General features: G+C 44.2%; 1 protein-coding gene across 1 annotated transcript; it reads left to right on the top strand.

Annotated features, from left to right (window-relative positions):
- The first annotated feature begins 11,841 nt into the window (after positions 1–11,841).
- Positions 11,842–14,523, top strand: tent5c (terminal nucleotidyltransferase 5C). Its single transcript, XM_069155071.1, has 2 exons — positions 11,842–11,946; positions 12,882–14,523. Exon 2 carries the CDS (start codon positions 12,901–12,903, stop codon positions 14,050–14,052), a length of 1,152 nt encoding a protein of 383 aa, XP_069011172.1. The 5' UTR covers positions 11,842–11,946; positions 12,882–12,900; the 3' UTR covers positions 14,053–14,523.
- The last annotated feature ends 874 nt before the right edge of the window (positions 14,524–15,397 follow it).

Raw genomic sequence — 15,397 nt, 5'->3', positions numbered from 1 at the left:
AATTTTCACGTCCAAAATCAATCCATTCAAATTAGAATCCATTCAGATTTTTTGCACATTTCTGTATTTTATGCTCATAAAACTTGACGCACTTCAACCCATTCAAATGAATAAAAATGTTCATTCACTTCAGTTTTCCTCCCTTTAGTTCTGGTCGTGTGAAAAACTCTGAGTGTGTTGAGTTTCTGTGATCATCGCTTCCTGTAGTCTGAACAGAAACACACCTGCAGGACTTTGACACAAAGCTTCTGTTCTGCCACCACAACGCATGAACTGAGTGACATTCAGCATCGATCAGTTCTCCGAAAACTGTCACAGAAAAACCTCCGCAACATTTCCATCAGTCACAGGAAGTCTCTGTTTGATGAGTCATCAGTTATTTCCTCCACCTGTTAGTTTATTCCCCAGATGAGAGCGCTGATGATGTACGCATTTCTGTAACAGGAATGACTCCACATACTGAGCATTTAGTTTTACAGACATGGTTGTGAGCTTACGTTCGACGGTCTGTTCACATGGAGAGGGAACACGGCAGACCGAAGGTGTTTTCTGTGATGCCAACGAATGTGTAACAGCTGCGTTCGTCCAACTCATAAAAGCCGTTAGTTTTACAGCAACAGACTTTGAGATGTTTACGTTTGAGACAGGGTTTTTGACAAAGTCATACAACGGAGTGTAAAGAGTAAGTAGGTCTGCGGAGGAAAGTGTTCTGGAGACTCTCGCCAGTGTTCAACGTGGATTTGTCTCAAGTAACGTAACTAAACTTACGTAATTCGTTTTACTTACGTAATGGACTGTATGTTAGGGAATGTTTTTTCATTTGTAACATACTTACTTTTACCCAAACTATGATCAGCCACCTGTTTTTTGGAGGCCACGGGTAAGGCGCCTTACTTTCACACCTCAGCGAGGCATTGACACGTTATCGTCTAGTAGACTGACGGGTGTATTACGCACTTTGGTGGGATATTGGGGTTTGGGTTGTTTTTTGTAGGTTTGGGTCGGGTTGGGTTGGGTCGGGTTGGGTTGGGTCGGTTTGGGTCGGTTTGGGTTGGGTTGGGTTGGGTCGGGTTGGGTTGGGTCGGTTTGGGTCGGTTTGGGTTGGGTTGGGTTGGGTTGGGTTGGGTTGGGTTGGGTTGGGTCGGTTTGGGTTGGGTTGGGTTGGGTTGGGTTGGGTTGGGTCGGGTTGGGTTGGGTAGGTTTTTGTAGGTTTGGGTCAGGTTGGGTCGGTTTGGGTTGGGTTGGGTTGGGTCGGGTTGGGTTGGGTTGGGTAGGTTTGGTTTGGGTTGGGTTGGGTTGGGTTGGGTTGGGTTGGGTTGGGTTGGGTTGGGTTGGGTCGGGTTGGTTTGGGTAGGTTTTTGTAGGTTTGGGTCAGGTTGGGTCGGTTTGGGTTGGGTTGGGTTGGGTCGGGTTGGGTTGGGTTGGGTTGGGTAGGTTTGGTTTGGGTTGGGTTGGGTCGGGCTGGGTTGGGTTTTGTTAACCAAACCTAACAAGTGAAGACAGACGTAGGTGTCTATTGGGCTAATAAAGGCTGCATTCCAGTGGTATAAATATAAACTGTTGCAGCAGCACAATCTCACTTTATTAATTACAATCAATACACATCAGGCTGCAACATGTTGTCATTACCAGCACGTCAAATACTAACAGTTGTCACAGCTGTTCTCATATAGAAGAACAAGGTTCATGTTTACGCACCAAAAACGAAGTCATTAGTTTTGGAAAAGATCATAGTTTGGGTTATTTAAAAGAAATCCACATTGACTTTTACTTTACGAGGGACTCTGACTCGGTTTCCTACGCCGAGGTGCCTTGTGCATAAGATGCAAGCGACTGTGATCAAATGGCAGGATTTGACGCCCTGGGAATGAGAACACGCTTCATTAACCTTGAACACAGATCCTCAGATGGTGCGAATGATGACAAGATTTAATGCTAACATGAGGATTTCTGTTCACTTTGTTCAGTATTTAGATTTCCCAAAGTTTACTAGATTTTCCCGGAAAATCGTACGCAGACATTGTCATGAACCCCCTGAGTCATCGAGTCCATTGAGTTTGAAATGTGAGAGGTTTTAAAAATAGAAGGAAAAAAAGAAGAGCGATTGGATGTATTGTGGGAGCAGGTCTGTCTGTGCTTCTGTTGTCCAGAGACTGAGTGAGGTTATTGGAAAAAACTGATAGTCTGGAGGTTGGTGAAGAAAATAACTCAGACAGACTCTGAACATGTTTAACGTTTAACGAGACCAATAAAAGATCAACATTTCAGTCCATCACTCCACAAATTTTATCCCCTGGAAACATTTTTCTGTCTCTCACATGTTCTCTTTGCCAGGTTTGTCCCTCTCCCTCTCCCTCTCCTCCCTTCCTCCTCCCTTCCTCCCCTCCCTCTCTCTGTCTGGACTGCCAGGGTTTTAGTTTGAATTTTCTGTGTTCCTACTCTGTAAGGATTTCCTCCTACGATGAGACGGAGCCAAACATCAAAGCTGCCCAAGATGTTTCGTCCAGTCCTCTGGAGATCTCCGTATTTCTTTGGTGCTGAGACACCGAGTCACATTCAGATCAGTCTTTCCATTCGGGTCGGTCCAGAAATGTTCTTTTATCGTTCACTGTTGCACACAAAAGATATTTGTGGGTCAAAATAAACTTTTTTTTGTTTCATCTGCAGATGAGACCATCATAAAAGCACAAAAGGCCAAAACATTACATTAATGAAGCAGAATTTAACGTTACGACGAAGTTTGATCATGAAACAGTGAGAAGAGTAACAACAGATAAACGATGTCAGAGGAAGTCGTTGTTTGAAAAGGTCCCACAGAGTCATTCCAAAGAGATGAGACGTGTTCGTCAGTGGAAGTACTGGAAACTTTAATGGTGCCACCGTGTGTGTGTGTGTGTGTGTGTGCGTGTGTGTGTGTGTGTGTGTGTGTGTGTGTGTGTGTGTGTGTGTGTGTGTGTGTGTGTGTGTGTGTGTGTGTGTGTTTGTGTTTGTGTTTGTGTGTGTGTTTGTGTGTGTGTGTGTGTGTGTCAGTCTGTTTGCCTGCATGGGTACAGTATGTGCTTCATGCAAATCAATTGTGTTTGTGTGTCTCAGTGTGTTTAATGTGTTAATGGCCACTGTTGCTCACTCAGCCGTGACCTGGACACACTGAGTCAGAGAGGCAGGTAACACACACACACACACACACACACACACACACACACACACACACACACACACAGCACAAGCTTGCTGTTGTTCATCCATAAACAGGAGCATGATGATCACACTCTGTTGTCAACTCAGAGATTCATGCAGCTCCATTCATACTGGATATTTTTCTAGTCATGAGGCAGATGGTATAAACAGCTAAAATAACAACAGCGAACACACACTGACACACACACACACACACACACACACACACACACACACTGACACCGGGATGTTTTGTTCTGTCAGCACAGGTTTTGCATTTGCAACAGAAGTCGACCAGCAAACACGTTTTATTTTAGTCATGTAGGTCCAGCTGAGATTTATCTTTGCTGTGTTCAGATTATGTACAACAACAACAACAACAACAACAACAACAACCAGCATACAGACACCTGACGCACCTGAAGAAGACAACTGTGTGTGTGTCAGCTTGAGAAATCAAATAAAAGCTCATATGAAGCTGTAAATTTGAGTGTTGGGCCCTGAGCTTTATATCCCCTTACAGAAAAAGTGTTTCCCATGTTTTCCACATGGGTCACATGTTGTCACATTTATGACAAATGTTTATCACATGTTGCAACATATAACATGGGGAAGATATGTAGAAAAGTTGAAAAAGTTCCAAAACCACGTTTCCCATCGGCAAAATACATGTTTCAGATGAGTCCAATCATGTGTCGTGTGATCACGAGTTTTTGCACGTGAAATTCTTTCTGTAAGACCCAACACACTCGTCAGTCTGCAGTTTGTCAGATTCCTTCTAAAATGTTGTCGAACATGTTCAACATAGACATCCTGTCATGTTCGCAGGTTTTAACTGTCACTTTTGACTGCCGACTTTCAAAAAAGTGGGTGTTATTATTATTATTATTATTATTATTATTATTATTATTATTATTATGAACCAATTAGATGCCGGTGAGAAAGAGTGAAGCTGGTGGAGGAAATGTGATGTTTGTAGAAGGCTGTAAACAGCTGTTGTGGCTCCAGCTGAGTGTGATGCAGCAGGGAGTGAGTGGAGTGACGCCTGCATCCTCCACATGTCGAATGATCAGTAGCTGCTGCATCCGTAAGACTCAGCCAGCGGCAGATCATTGTAGCAGTGCTACCTTTGCCCTTTCATTGACATGGCAAGGTTTAAACGTGCTCATAGTGTGTGTGTGTGTGTGTGTGTGTGTGTGTGTGTGTGTGTGTGTGTGTGTGTGTGTGTGTGTGTGTGTGTGTGTGTTAAAGTTGTTAAAAAAGTAATCTAACTATTTGAATTACTTCATTAGGGTAATGTAACTTATTACAATTGAGTTATTTTCAAACAAATGTTTAAACTGGACAATAAAGCGGAAAAGTCCTAAAACCTAAATGTGAACCTGCCAACAGAAATCAACACCGATTACTGTCAGACTTTGATTCAAAGTTCTTCAATACAACTTGAATCAGGATGTAATTGTGTTAATTTTAAAGCACAACAGTATGTAGAAGTGAAGGACAAATGTTCCCAGAACCTCAAACCAAGTCTACATTCAGGTCGACTCCGAGCTGAGTGATCAACAGGACTGTCCACAGGTTTTTAACACTGCGTCCTGAATGACTCTTTTTAAATATCTCTTCTTCTTATCTAACAACATGGCCACCTTGACGTTGTTTCTTAGAGCAATTCTCACTGATTTGATTGGCAGATAAAAAGGGCTTTGCCAAGCGGGATGAAGAGTAACCCAGGAGTTGAGAACGTTTTTCGTGAGTTGTTTTTGTTTCCTAACTCCAACCCTATGTTTTTGTAAAAAGTTTTTTGATTTCCCTTAAATCCCTTTTCTCAAAGCGTGTTTCATTTTCATCCACTACAGGAAATTGTGTAACTTTCACGCCTAAACAGCCCAAAGCGTGGTTATGTCACATTTAACTGTAGTGGACGGGCGTGTCTATTTCACGCTTTGCCGAGATACTGGGTTGCAACATTTTAAATGGTAACTGTCTTTTAATACATATTTTTTTAATTATAACTGATTATAGCTGTCAGATTATTTTATAATTCATTAAATGTAACAGGTCACTCCCCAACGCTGTGTATGATGACGAGCAGGCGAGAGACAAAGATAGCTACTAGCTTCTGGACACAGTGCAGCAGACAGCGTGAGTCTCAGACTTAAATTCATCACCAGAGGCCAAAAACACCAAATGAAAGCTTTTGTTTGCTTTATGTCTCGTGGATGTGTAAATAATCCACTATTAGCTAAAAGGCTGAAATGACTCCAAGTCAGTCCTCTATATCAACGTGTAACCAATGAATGTGCATGTATTAAAATGTTGGCAAACTAAACAGCACTTCTCAAATGATATTTAAATGACTGACGGATTCCAGCCTGTTTTTACTCTGAGGAAGACGACCTGCAGAGCGATGAAGTGTTCACTGGGAATCACTCCTTGATGCTTTCTTTCACACGGCACTGTGAGCAGATAATAACTCTGAGTGGAGCCTGATGTCCCAGACAGCCAGTTGTGGAGGAGTGGCTCTTTAATGAACTGTCTGTGACTCCTCACACTGTCATTTCTGTGGAGGTGCTTCCTGTCTGCAGGAACCAACCCAGTCTTCAGTCTCAGTCCTATAGGTGTCTTTGAGTTTGATCCATCCTCCTCCGTCGGCTCCACTGCCTCTCATTACACAGTCACCAAATCATCAAAGCATCAGTTTAGAAGATGAGAGATGCTGTTTCCACCTCAGTACAGCTGAGGTGAACAGATTTCTACTGATGGCTCACAGTGATTCAATCAGGAGAGACTCAGTCTGGATGAACCAATACATGATTTTATTTCCAAGGTCCAGAAGAGAAACGTGAGGGATGTGACAGTGTTTGGTGATCAGATCACACTGTCTCGTTTTTAATATCATTCACCCTGATCAGCCTGAGAGCTGCCCAACTCACATGTTTTCACAACAGCTGTAATAACCACATTCAGTGAACACATACAGTCTGATGTGGCAACAGTGACAATCATTTTTCGTAATGTCTGATGTTTAAAAAGGTTAACCGTTCAAGTTCATGCAACTCAGTTTAGGCAAGAGTAGAACGGATTTAAACAGAAAAAAACGTTCATTAGAACAGAAACGTGAAGACCTGCAGAAAACAATGAGCACGACTTTCTGCCTCCTTCATGTCATGTTGCCTGGAAGAAACTTAAAGTACTTGTTGCACATTTCATGCACACAGTAGTTATGAGCATTTTAAATGCTGGAAGTCTTCAATCTTCAGACTCTTTAGTTGTTCCAGTAGATTTGCAGTAATTATTATTATTTTTTTTACATTTTGCCTAAATTGGAAATGTGTGTGAATCCATCAGTTCTGCTACTTGCACTGCTGTTCACACGCCTTTGTTTACTTTCATCATGGGTCTGTTTCTTATTAGATAGAAGGTGCACGCTCTCCTTCTCCTTCTATGAAATGCACGGGTGCTCCATCCTTAAAGTTAATTCGTTGACTGTATTGATGGCACCTGCATGAGGTCGATGTCCAACAAGCTCACTGAGGAGGAGCTCGGCCTGAAATCTCTTTGCAATAAATGCTATTTTCTTGTGTAAGTCGGGGTGCGCAGACTTTCCAGCTTGTTTCAAGGCTGTATAGTTCCAAAGGGAAATCTTAATACGACACAATGATATTTTAGACAACTGTGTGCTCCAGACGTTGTGGTTTTGGTTTGGGGAAGACTTTTTCCTGTTTCCCATCTGCATGAGGTCAGATCCACGAAATGATATTTTTTTGTATGGAAGAACTTTACTGGCCTGCTCAGAGCTCTGACCTTAACCCCGTCCAGCAGTCTGAAGCCTGAAACCAGCAGCGTGGAAGCTGGTGCAACAGCAGATTCTTGTTCAGCAGTCACATGCAGTATATTGTATAGATGTAGTGTTCGGTGTTCACGTACTTTACCAGCACAGATAATGAACGCTCCGTCACATGACCTCCTTCTTTGAACCCGGGTGGTCACGGTGCCGACAAAACACTGCTGTTTGACACCCTGGGAAACGAGAGTGAGCTGCCAGCTCACGTTCACCCCGTCGGCCTGCTCAGGTCAGCCAGGCTTTAGAGGTCAAAGGTCAGAACACATCCAGACAGTTCACCGAACACCCAGAGGCCGTGTATTGACAGCCAGCTTCAGCGTAATAAAGTCTGGTCTTAGTTATGCTGTCGATGCAGAAAAGAAGAAAGAACCTATTGAAATCAAAGCAAAGGTAAACAGAGATCATTTGTTCATATACAATTGAATTTTGACATGAATATGTAACATACATATATACATTTTCAACACATTTGATAAGGCTCCCTTAATTTTCAGTACTAGGACCAACATAAACACTGAGCTGGACATTTTAAAGGTAAAAAACACGTCTACATATATGCAGTGTTGTGGCTCTTTTCTAAGGTTGTGTAACCACTGTGGCTGCAAGTTTACATATGAAAGTAACCAAGATATTTAATCTCTTTGATTGTCTGATTTCAGTCCCAACACTTTCCTGCAAATGTTTCACAATAAAAGCTGTGTTTTTTTTTAAACAGGTTTCTGTCTACTATAACACCAGAGGGCTTTTAAACAATACAAGAAGTGTTGAGCTTTTATCAAAGCGTAATGCAGTAACTTTAACAGGGCAAACGGTAGCGGATCAAAACGAGGCTTGCAGGTGACGTCATGAATCAATCAGTGCACCTCAAATGTCAATATGACAACTTTGATCATTCCATTTGTTTTTAATGCGTTTCTCTTCAATGACCTGCACTTTAGAGAGGATCGGGTTTCCAAGCTCTCATAAAATTTGTATGATTGTTCAACAGGACAAAGAGAACTGTGAACATTTGATTTCCTCACTTGGAGAAACAAAAGTGTCAGAAGATCTTTTTCTGGTCTGCTCTGGCAGCACTACACCGACGCATATATGATCATATTATGTGTTATTGGAAAGCTAGAAATAATCAGTCAGCCCAAAGAATTCAGCTCAAATCCTGGTTTGTCAATTTGTAGATGAAAGTGCAAACAAACAAAACAAAACGCTCCCAAATATTGGCTGATTTTTTTTCAAGTGAGATTTAACAGCTTTTCTCAGTGTAAAATCTCTATGAATTGATTATCTTTTGGTGCTGGACTTGGGCTCTGGGAAATTATGATGGTTATTTTCTTATGTTTCTGACATCTGAGAGACTAATTGACAATCCAAAAGCAAGTTGTAGTTTCAGGTCTTGTTAACTTTACTGCAAACCTTTCTTTTCAGCTCCAAAAATGATCAAGGCCTGATGTCAGTGAGGGAAAGTCCTCCTGCTTCATCAGCCTTCCTCATACAAATGAGGTAAACGTCCTGCTTCTCACCCGCTGACACTAAACATTCCATCTGTCTGCTTCACGTTTGCAGTTGTTTGTCTATAGTTTCTGATGACGACATGATTTCAGAGTTATGACAGTTGTTAGTAAGAGCCGGCGGCAGGAGGAGGGAATCCCCTCCGTGGTCTTCCAGTTTCCTCTCAGTGCTGCCGCTGACTCACTGACACTGATGTATGGTCGTCTCCTTTAGGGGCTCCCCGCAGCACACAACCACAACCTCGCAACTGACACGGCTCGAGCTTCACGCTGTCGATCAGCGGTTTCAGCTCTCCTCCTGGTTTCCCCATCAGTGATACCGCAGAGGAAAGGAAAAAGCTCTTTCACGAGAAGTTCTTAAGAGAGATCTGTTCCCTGTGACCCTGACTTTCTCCTTCACTGACTCACTTCTGGATGTGTGTGTGTGTGTGTGTGTGTGTGTGTGTGTGTGTGTGTGTGTGTGTGCGTGCGTGTGTGTGTGCGTGTGTGCGTGTGTGTGTGTGTGTGTGTGTGTGTGTGTGTGTGTGTGTGTGTGTGTGTGTGAGAGTGTGTCTGCAGCTATCAAAACAGGCTACGGGGGCTGAGATGGAGCGGGAATAGTTGTGTGGGTGGCAGGGTGTAATTACTTCAATTTCTCATACTTTTGGGCCCATATTTAGTCTATAATTTGTTGTTTTTAACTATACATGAGGTCAAATGGGAAAAATATGTTTTAGTTATATTGATTCCATTCTTGGCAAAAAGTTTTGAACTTTTAAGTTGTTGAGCTCTTATCAAGTCTTCTGTTTCAGAATAAAATAATTTTCATAAGGAAACAGGCTCTTATTGTGGCGGGGGGCATTCTGTGGTCGACTCCTGTGTTTCACTTTCCGAAGAACCGTCCCGTTCACATACCTGACATCATTCACTACACCTCTGGCACGGTGAAGAAAGAGCTGGTCTCCCCGCGGGACGTCTGCAGTGCAGCTGTGCAGTCTGTCAGAGGACAGTCTGTGTTGGGCCAACACAAGAGATTTACAGGAAAGGGTTTTTTTGGTCCACTCTAATAAAATGACCGAATGAAATGAAGTTTCTTCCAGAGCTGCATGGCTAATCTGCCTGCAGTGTTTCCTGCATAGCAGAGAGGCGTGCCAGGACCGTCAGCACAGGGATAAATTCTCCTGCCTATTCCGCTATTAAACAACAGCCTCTTCTTCCATTTTCAAAACACACCACATACTGTGCTTAACTAATGCACAGCACCCTGAATTATGCAACTTCCCTTTGTCCATAAGCAGCTTCATCAGGAGGTAGAGATACGGTTTGACAAATTCAGGCATTATTACTTTGATGGTTGTGGTACAACATAATGTTTTGTGACCTTTGCCCTCATTTGCAACTAAGAGAGAAGTTGGGAAACATCACGTGACCACAAGTTAAGTCTATATGAAATATTGTGAGTCAGGTGGTCATCAGTAGCTGCACTATGCCACTTGAATTAGACTCAACAACAATGAGTGCAAGGTATGGTCAGTATCTATAGTCAGTAGATATATAGATTTCACCACTTGTTTATTAGTACACCTGAGAGTTTTGATGCTCTGTCTTTGATCTGCTTATTAATTCAGCCTAATGTTTTTCTGCACAATCACTGCAAACATGTGACTTGTGCAGCTCTCTGAGACTTCTGCACCTGTCCGCAGGTGGTTTGGAAACTCTTCCAGAGCAAACCGCTCCAGCTGTGGAGGCCCTGTGACTGAGACAGAGCTTTCAAACACCGGGCATCTCGTTTTGCTCCATAATGACTTGATAGTCTTGAGGCTTCTTCGTGTCCAGCACCGATTCAAGGCACCCTGACAGAGCCGCCCTAAAACAGAACTGAACCTCCTCCACGTCTCACAGCAGGTATGGTGTTATGTTCTTGGAAAACTTCTTTTTTTTGTTGTTGTTGTCCGTGAACACAGAGCTGATGTGTCTGGCAAAAAAAAGTTACCCTGTTGTCTCATCTGTCAAAAAGAAGCTGTCCCAGAAGCACTGGGGCTTATCACTATGCATTTTAGCAAATTCCAGCTGTTTTCGTCTTCAAGTATTTTTTGCCAACAATAAAGTCTTAAAAAAAAAAAACCCGATACGTGCTGCAATCACACACTAATGTACCTCCACCTTGGATTTGAGCTTCTATCGACTGGAACGTTTTCCTTGGTTCTGTGTCTTACTTGACCACCATCCTCTCGCAGTAGCCTCCAGCCAGTTTGACTGCAGTCCCATGGGTCCTAAACTTCTTAATAATATTCCTAACTGTAGTCATAGTAACACCAAGCTGCTTGGAGATGGTCGTATAGCCTTTACCTTTTGACATATTTGTCAATAATGTTCTTTCTAGTCTTCTCAGACAGCTTTGTGCTGGGTTTTCTCTGGTTGATATTCAGTGTGGTGCACACAATGACGGCTACCAAACAGCAGCATGGACACTTTCCTCCATTTAAATAGGACGAATGACGGATTACAAGAATGAAGACGTGTGATACTATTTAAATAAAAGCGTTAATTTGAAATATCACTATAACAATAATTTCAAATGTTTTTCTTTGGTTACTATAACAAATATCTCTCGGCCATTTTAATAAAGCCGGTTGCAGAAGAGGATGTTTCTATGTCTATGTCGATACACTTTCTTTCATTCAAAGAAATGCAGGTAAATATGAGAAAAGTGATTTCAAGTCCATCACTTCTCAGAAGGAATAGTTCAATTGAGCTGTTAATGGTGCAAACAAATTCATCTATGAATGCAACAACAAACAAAATAAATAGGCATATGTAATGACTTCTGCTTACAGTTCAGCCTTTTTAAAAACATCTGAAATGTATGTTTGTAAAATGTAAAGGCAACAAAAGGACGAGCAGGTTGTTACAGGATGTTTAAAGAGCTGCTGCTCTTGAACGGACGCTGAACCGAACGTCGGCTGCCTAGCGACGCTCCCCGTTACTTAGAAACGCAAAAACTTCGTTGACCAATCAGAGGCTTCGCTCGGCGCATTGGTACAATCAAAACTCGACCATTTTACGACTATGTGATCTGCTGCCGATGAAAGTTTGGATTTTTGGTAAATATTTTAGTCTGTATTTTTTTTTTTTTTTTTTTTTTTGCTTTCATCCCACAGCGACATATTGTTCATATTGTACGTTTTAAATCGTAAAACGGACGCTCCGCCGCCGGAGGGAGGGGAGGGAGGAGGGACTGTGTCGTAGCACGGCTGTGCATGTATTTCAGCGGGTCGTACTGCGGCTCTTTAAAACAGGCGTGTCTCTGGATGAGTGCAGGTCGTCGTCGGTGTTCAGCTCATGTGTTCCTCCGTCGGGCTGCGGACTATGTGGACGTGTACCCGCGAAGTTAACATCTTTATCGGACTGTGAATGTTTGCAGAGAACCTTTTCGGAAACGTACGTACTGCTTTTTATTTTTATTTTTTTTTACTTCTCGTTCATCTTGTCAGAGGAAACCGTGTTTTTAAAACGTTGTTGTTGTTGTTGTTGTTGTTGTGGTGGTGGTGGTGCAGCTGAAGTTGACCTCCTAAATTAAAGTTTACTCAGCTGGAGCCACGATTCAGAAACCCGACGCCACTTGGTTGGTTGTGTCGTGAGACGCGGATTGTTTTGTTTTGTCTGTTGTCCCAAACTTTACAACAGATGTACGACCCGTCGCCATATGGCTCGACGCGAAGTCGACCTGGAGAAAGAGAGAGCTGTTTTTAAAGCGCAGTGTGGTCCGTGTTTGAAATGTTGTGAGCTTTAAGTAACTTTTAGGGTTTTTTTAGGGTTAAATGTAGAAAAAACAACAACAACCCAACCTCGCGTGTTGTACTCGTCACGACTTAAATTGACAAGTCAGCTGGAACAAATAATGGATGTTTTGACGGGACCTCCTGCGTCAACGGTGCACGTCGGACGTGGTCGTTCATGTCGGGAAGCAGCGGCCTCGGTGGACTTCACAACCCGCTCGGTGCTCGTTGTTTGTTGTTTTGTTGTTTTGTTGTTTGTTGTTTGTCTCTCGGCGGTTCTGGAATAAAAGCAGGGCTCGCGCGTTGAGCGTTTTCCAGAAGCCTCGCGCTCTGTCCTCCGGGGACAGCGGGTCGTCTCGTGCTCAGTGGGTCACGGTCCTGCTCCCGTTCAGTGACACATGTTCAAGCTGCCCAGCACTTCTTATCTAGTCCATTGATTTGAGATGGTTTTCGACCTCCGCTGGTACACCTGATGATAGTTACTCTGTTTTATTGTGAAAGGTTTTAAAATGATGTGATTTTTGTAGATTTTGTTTGAGTTTTGTCTAAATTTGAAAAGCCATCTCTAACTTGTTGTTTTCTGGCCCGCCATCTTAGTTATCTGAACTGTGAGAAGATGGATACCAAGGAGGAATCAAAGAGTTGTTCTGTCAGCGTCCTGACCTGGGAGCAGGTGAGCCGGCTGAATGAAGTTCTCACGGAGGTCGTGCCCGTTCACGGACGGGGCAACTTCCCGACCCTGGAGGTGCAGCTGAACGACATCGTGGCTCGGGTGCGCTCCCGCCTGGAGCTGAGCGGCATCAGGGTAAAGGACGTACGGCTCAACGGCTCCACGGCCAGCCACGTACTGGTGCAGGACATCGGCTGGAGCTACAAGGACCTGGACGTCATCTTCAGGGTGGACCTGCCGCACGAGGGGGAGTTCAGGCTCATCAAGGACGTCGTGCTGGGCACCCTGCTGGACTTTCTACCCGAGGGCGTGAACAAAGAAAAGATTACACCCATGACCCTCAAAGAGGCCTACGTCCAAAAGCTGGTGAAGGTCAACACGGAGCAGGACCGCTGGAGTCTCATCTCTCTCTCCAACAATAACGGCCGCAATGTGGAGCTGAAGTTCGTGGACTCCATTCGCAGGCAGTTTGAGTTCAGCGTGGACTCCTTTCAGATTGTGCTGGACTCCATGCTCGCCTACTACGGGCTGGCGCAGACGCCCATGTCTCAAGCCTTTCACCCGACCGTCAGCGGGGAGAGCGTGTACGGGGACTTCAACGTGGCTCTCGGCCACCTGAGGAACAAGCTCATCGCCACGAAGCGGCCCGAGGAGATCCGGGGCGGCGGCCTGCTGAAGTACTGCAACCTGCTGGTGAGGGACTTCCGGCCCGCCAGCGAGGAGGAGTTCAAGGGGCTGGAGCGCTACATGTGCTCCCGCTTCTTCATTGACTTTCCCGACATCGGAGAGCAGCAGCGCAAGGTGGAAGCCTACCTCCAGAGCCACTTCATCGGCGAGGAGAAGAGCAAGTACGACTACCTCATGATCCTGCGGCGAGTGGTGAACGAGAGCACGGTGTGCCTCATGGGCCACGAGCGGCGGCAGACCCTCCACCTCATCTCGCTGATGGCCTTCCGGGTCCTGGCCGAGCAGAACGCCATCCCCGACGCCTCCTGCGTCACCTGCTACTACCAGCCGGCGCCGTACGTCCGAGACCACAACTTCAGCAACTACTACGTGGCCAACCAGAACATTCCAACATGGCTGCCATGTAACTGACAACACGGACAAGGAGAGGGACGCACGAGAGGGCAACGCTGCTGCTTTTCAGAAGAGAGAAGGAATAAATAAAAATTAAAAACTCCCAAAAAATATTAAAATAGAGGCAATAAATGCAATGTTCCTCTCAAGGCACAATTTAAATGGACAAGTGTTTTGCTTTTGTTTTTTTTTGGAATCCTTTCTCATTCCTCATCTACAGAGATGTCTAGGTCATTCAATAGAAGGTGACATTTTTAAGTGTTATTTAGAACATTTTTTTTTTTTTTTTTTTTTCTTATGTTTGGTTGTTTCCCTGTTTATCTACCTTTATTCTTAATGGAGTTGTGTTTTGTGCCTTAACCTCCAGGTTTACCCCTCCAATACTTTAAGTATGGGCTATTTGTTTGAAGAAAAGGGAAGAAGAAATGTAGCTGTAGCCTTCAATTTGGTTTTCTTGAGTAAAAAAAAAAAAAAAAAAAAATGTGAAAAGGCAGGAAAAAGAAGAAGAAAAAAAAGAGAATATTGAAAAATAACGTCATTGGGGAAGAGGTAATATAAAAGGTGACTGCCAAAAAAACCAACAAAAGCTGATCACTGGTGTTAAACAGTTTACTGGAATGGAAGAAAAGTGGCACACTAATAACTTCACATCAGAAATCAGTGGGAGTTTGTTTTAATTCATTTTGACGTGTAAATATTTCTTGCAGACGATTTGTGCCATCACAGATGTGCCCAGCAGTGCCTGTGATTTGTAAAACATGCAAAAGAAAATGCATATTTTTTTATTTTCCACTGTGAATTTCAGTGTAGGATGAGCCGTTCCCCCGTCTGTCCCGTTTCCTCGGTGGAGACCGGCTCTGAGAGGAAGCCTGCCGTCACCCTTCAGGCCTCAGTTCAAGGAGCTCCTGAATGGTTCGAGTTCATCTGTCCCTGCTTTTATGTCCCCCGTGACCTCCCGATGTCACAATCCATTGGTTATTGCGGGACAGGACAGAGTGGACACGGGCCTGTTGAGAGGAGGCGTCCCCTGCCTTCCTGGGAGTCCTGGAGTGACTGGCTGTCTCTTCCCTTAAAAGGAGCAGCACATGGAGGGTTATCCCTCACAACCATTGCGGGCTCGACAGCAACCCTGAAATGGGATCCTCCTCTGACGCAGCTCAGCTCCCGACCTACCGACCGTCTATAATTATCCCCGCTCTGGTTTTTTTTGTTTTTTTGTTTCCACGGGGGAGGTACCTCTGCAGCAGGGAGCTGGAGGACGGGCCCGGCCACCTTACATGTGTGGGAGCTGAATCACTTCCTGTCCGGTGTCTGCCGGACCGCGCGGCATCTGAGCCCCTTTTGTGGTCATGGAAGGACAGAC

Source organism: Embiotoca jacksoni, unplaced genomic scaffold (genome assembly GCF_022577435.1).
Source record: "Embiotoca jacksoni isolate LCO1_2020_lvr unplaced genomic scaffold, fEmbJac1.0.p SCAF_2, whole genome shotgun sequence".
NCBI classification, from domain to species: Eukaryota; Metazoa; Chordata; class Actinopteri; family Embiotocidae; genus Embiotoca; species Embiotoca jacksoni.
Note: the sequence above shows the minus strand (reverse complement) of the source record. Positions and strands in the feature narration are given on the sequence as shown.

Coding starts and splice junctions, on each gene's coding strand:
- tent5c (XM_069155071.1), top strand. CDS start 12,901: ATGGATACCAAGGAGGAATCAAAGAGTTGTTCTGTCAGCGTCCTGACC.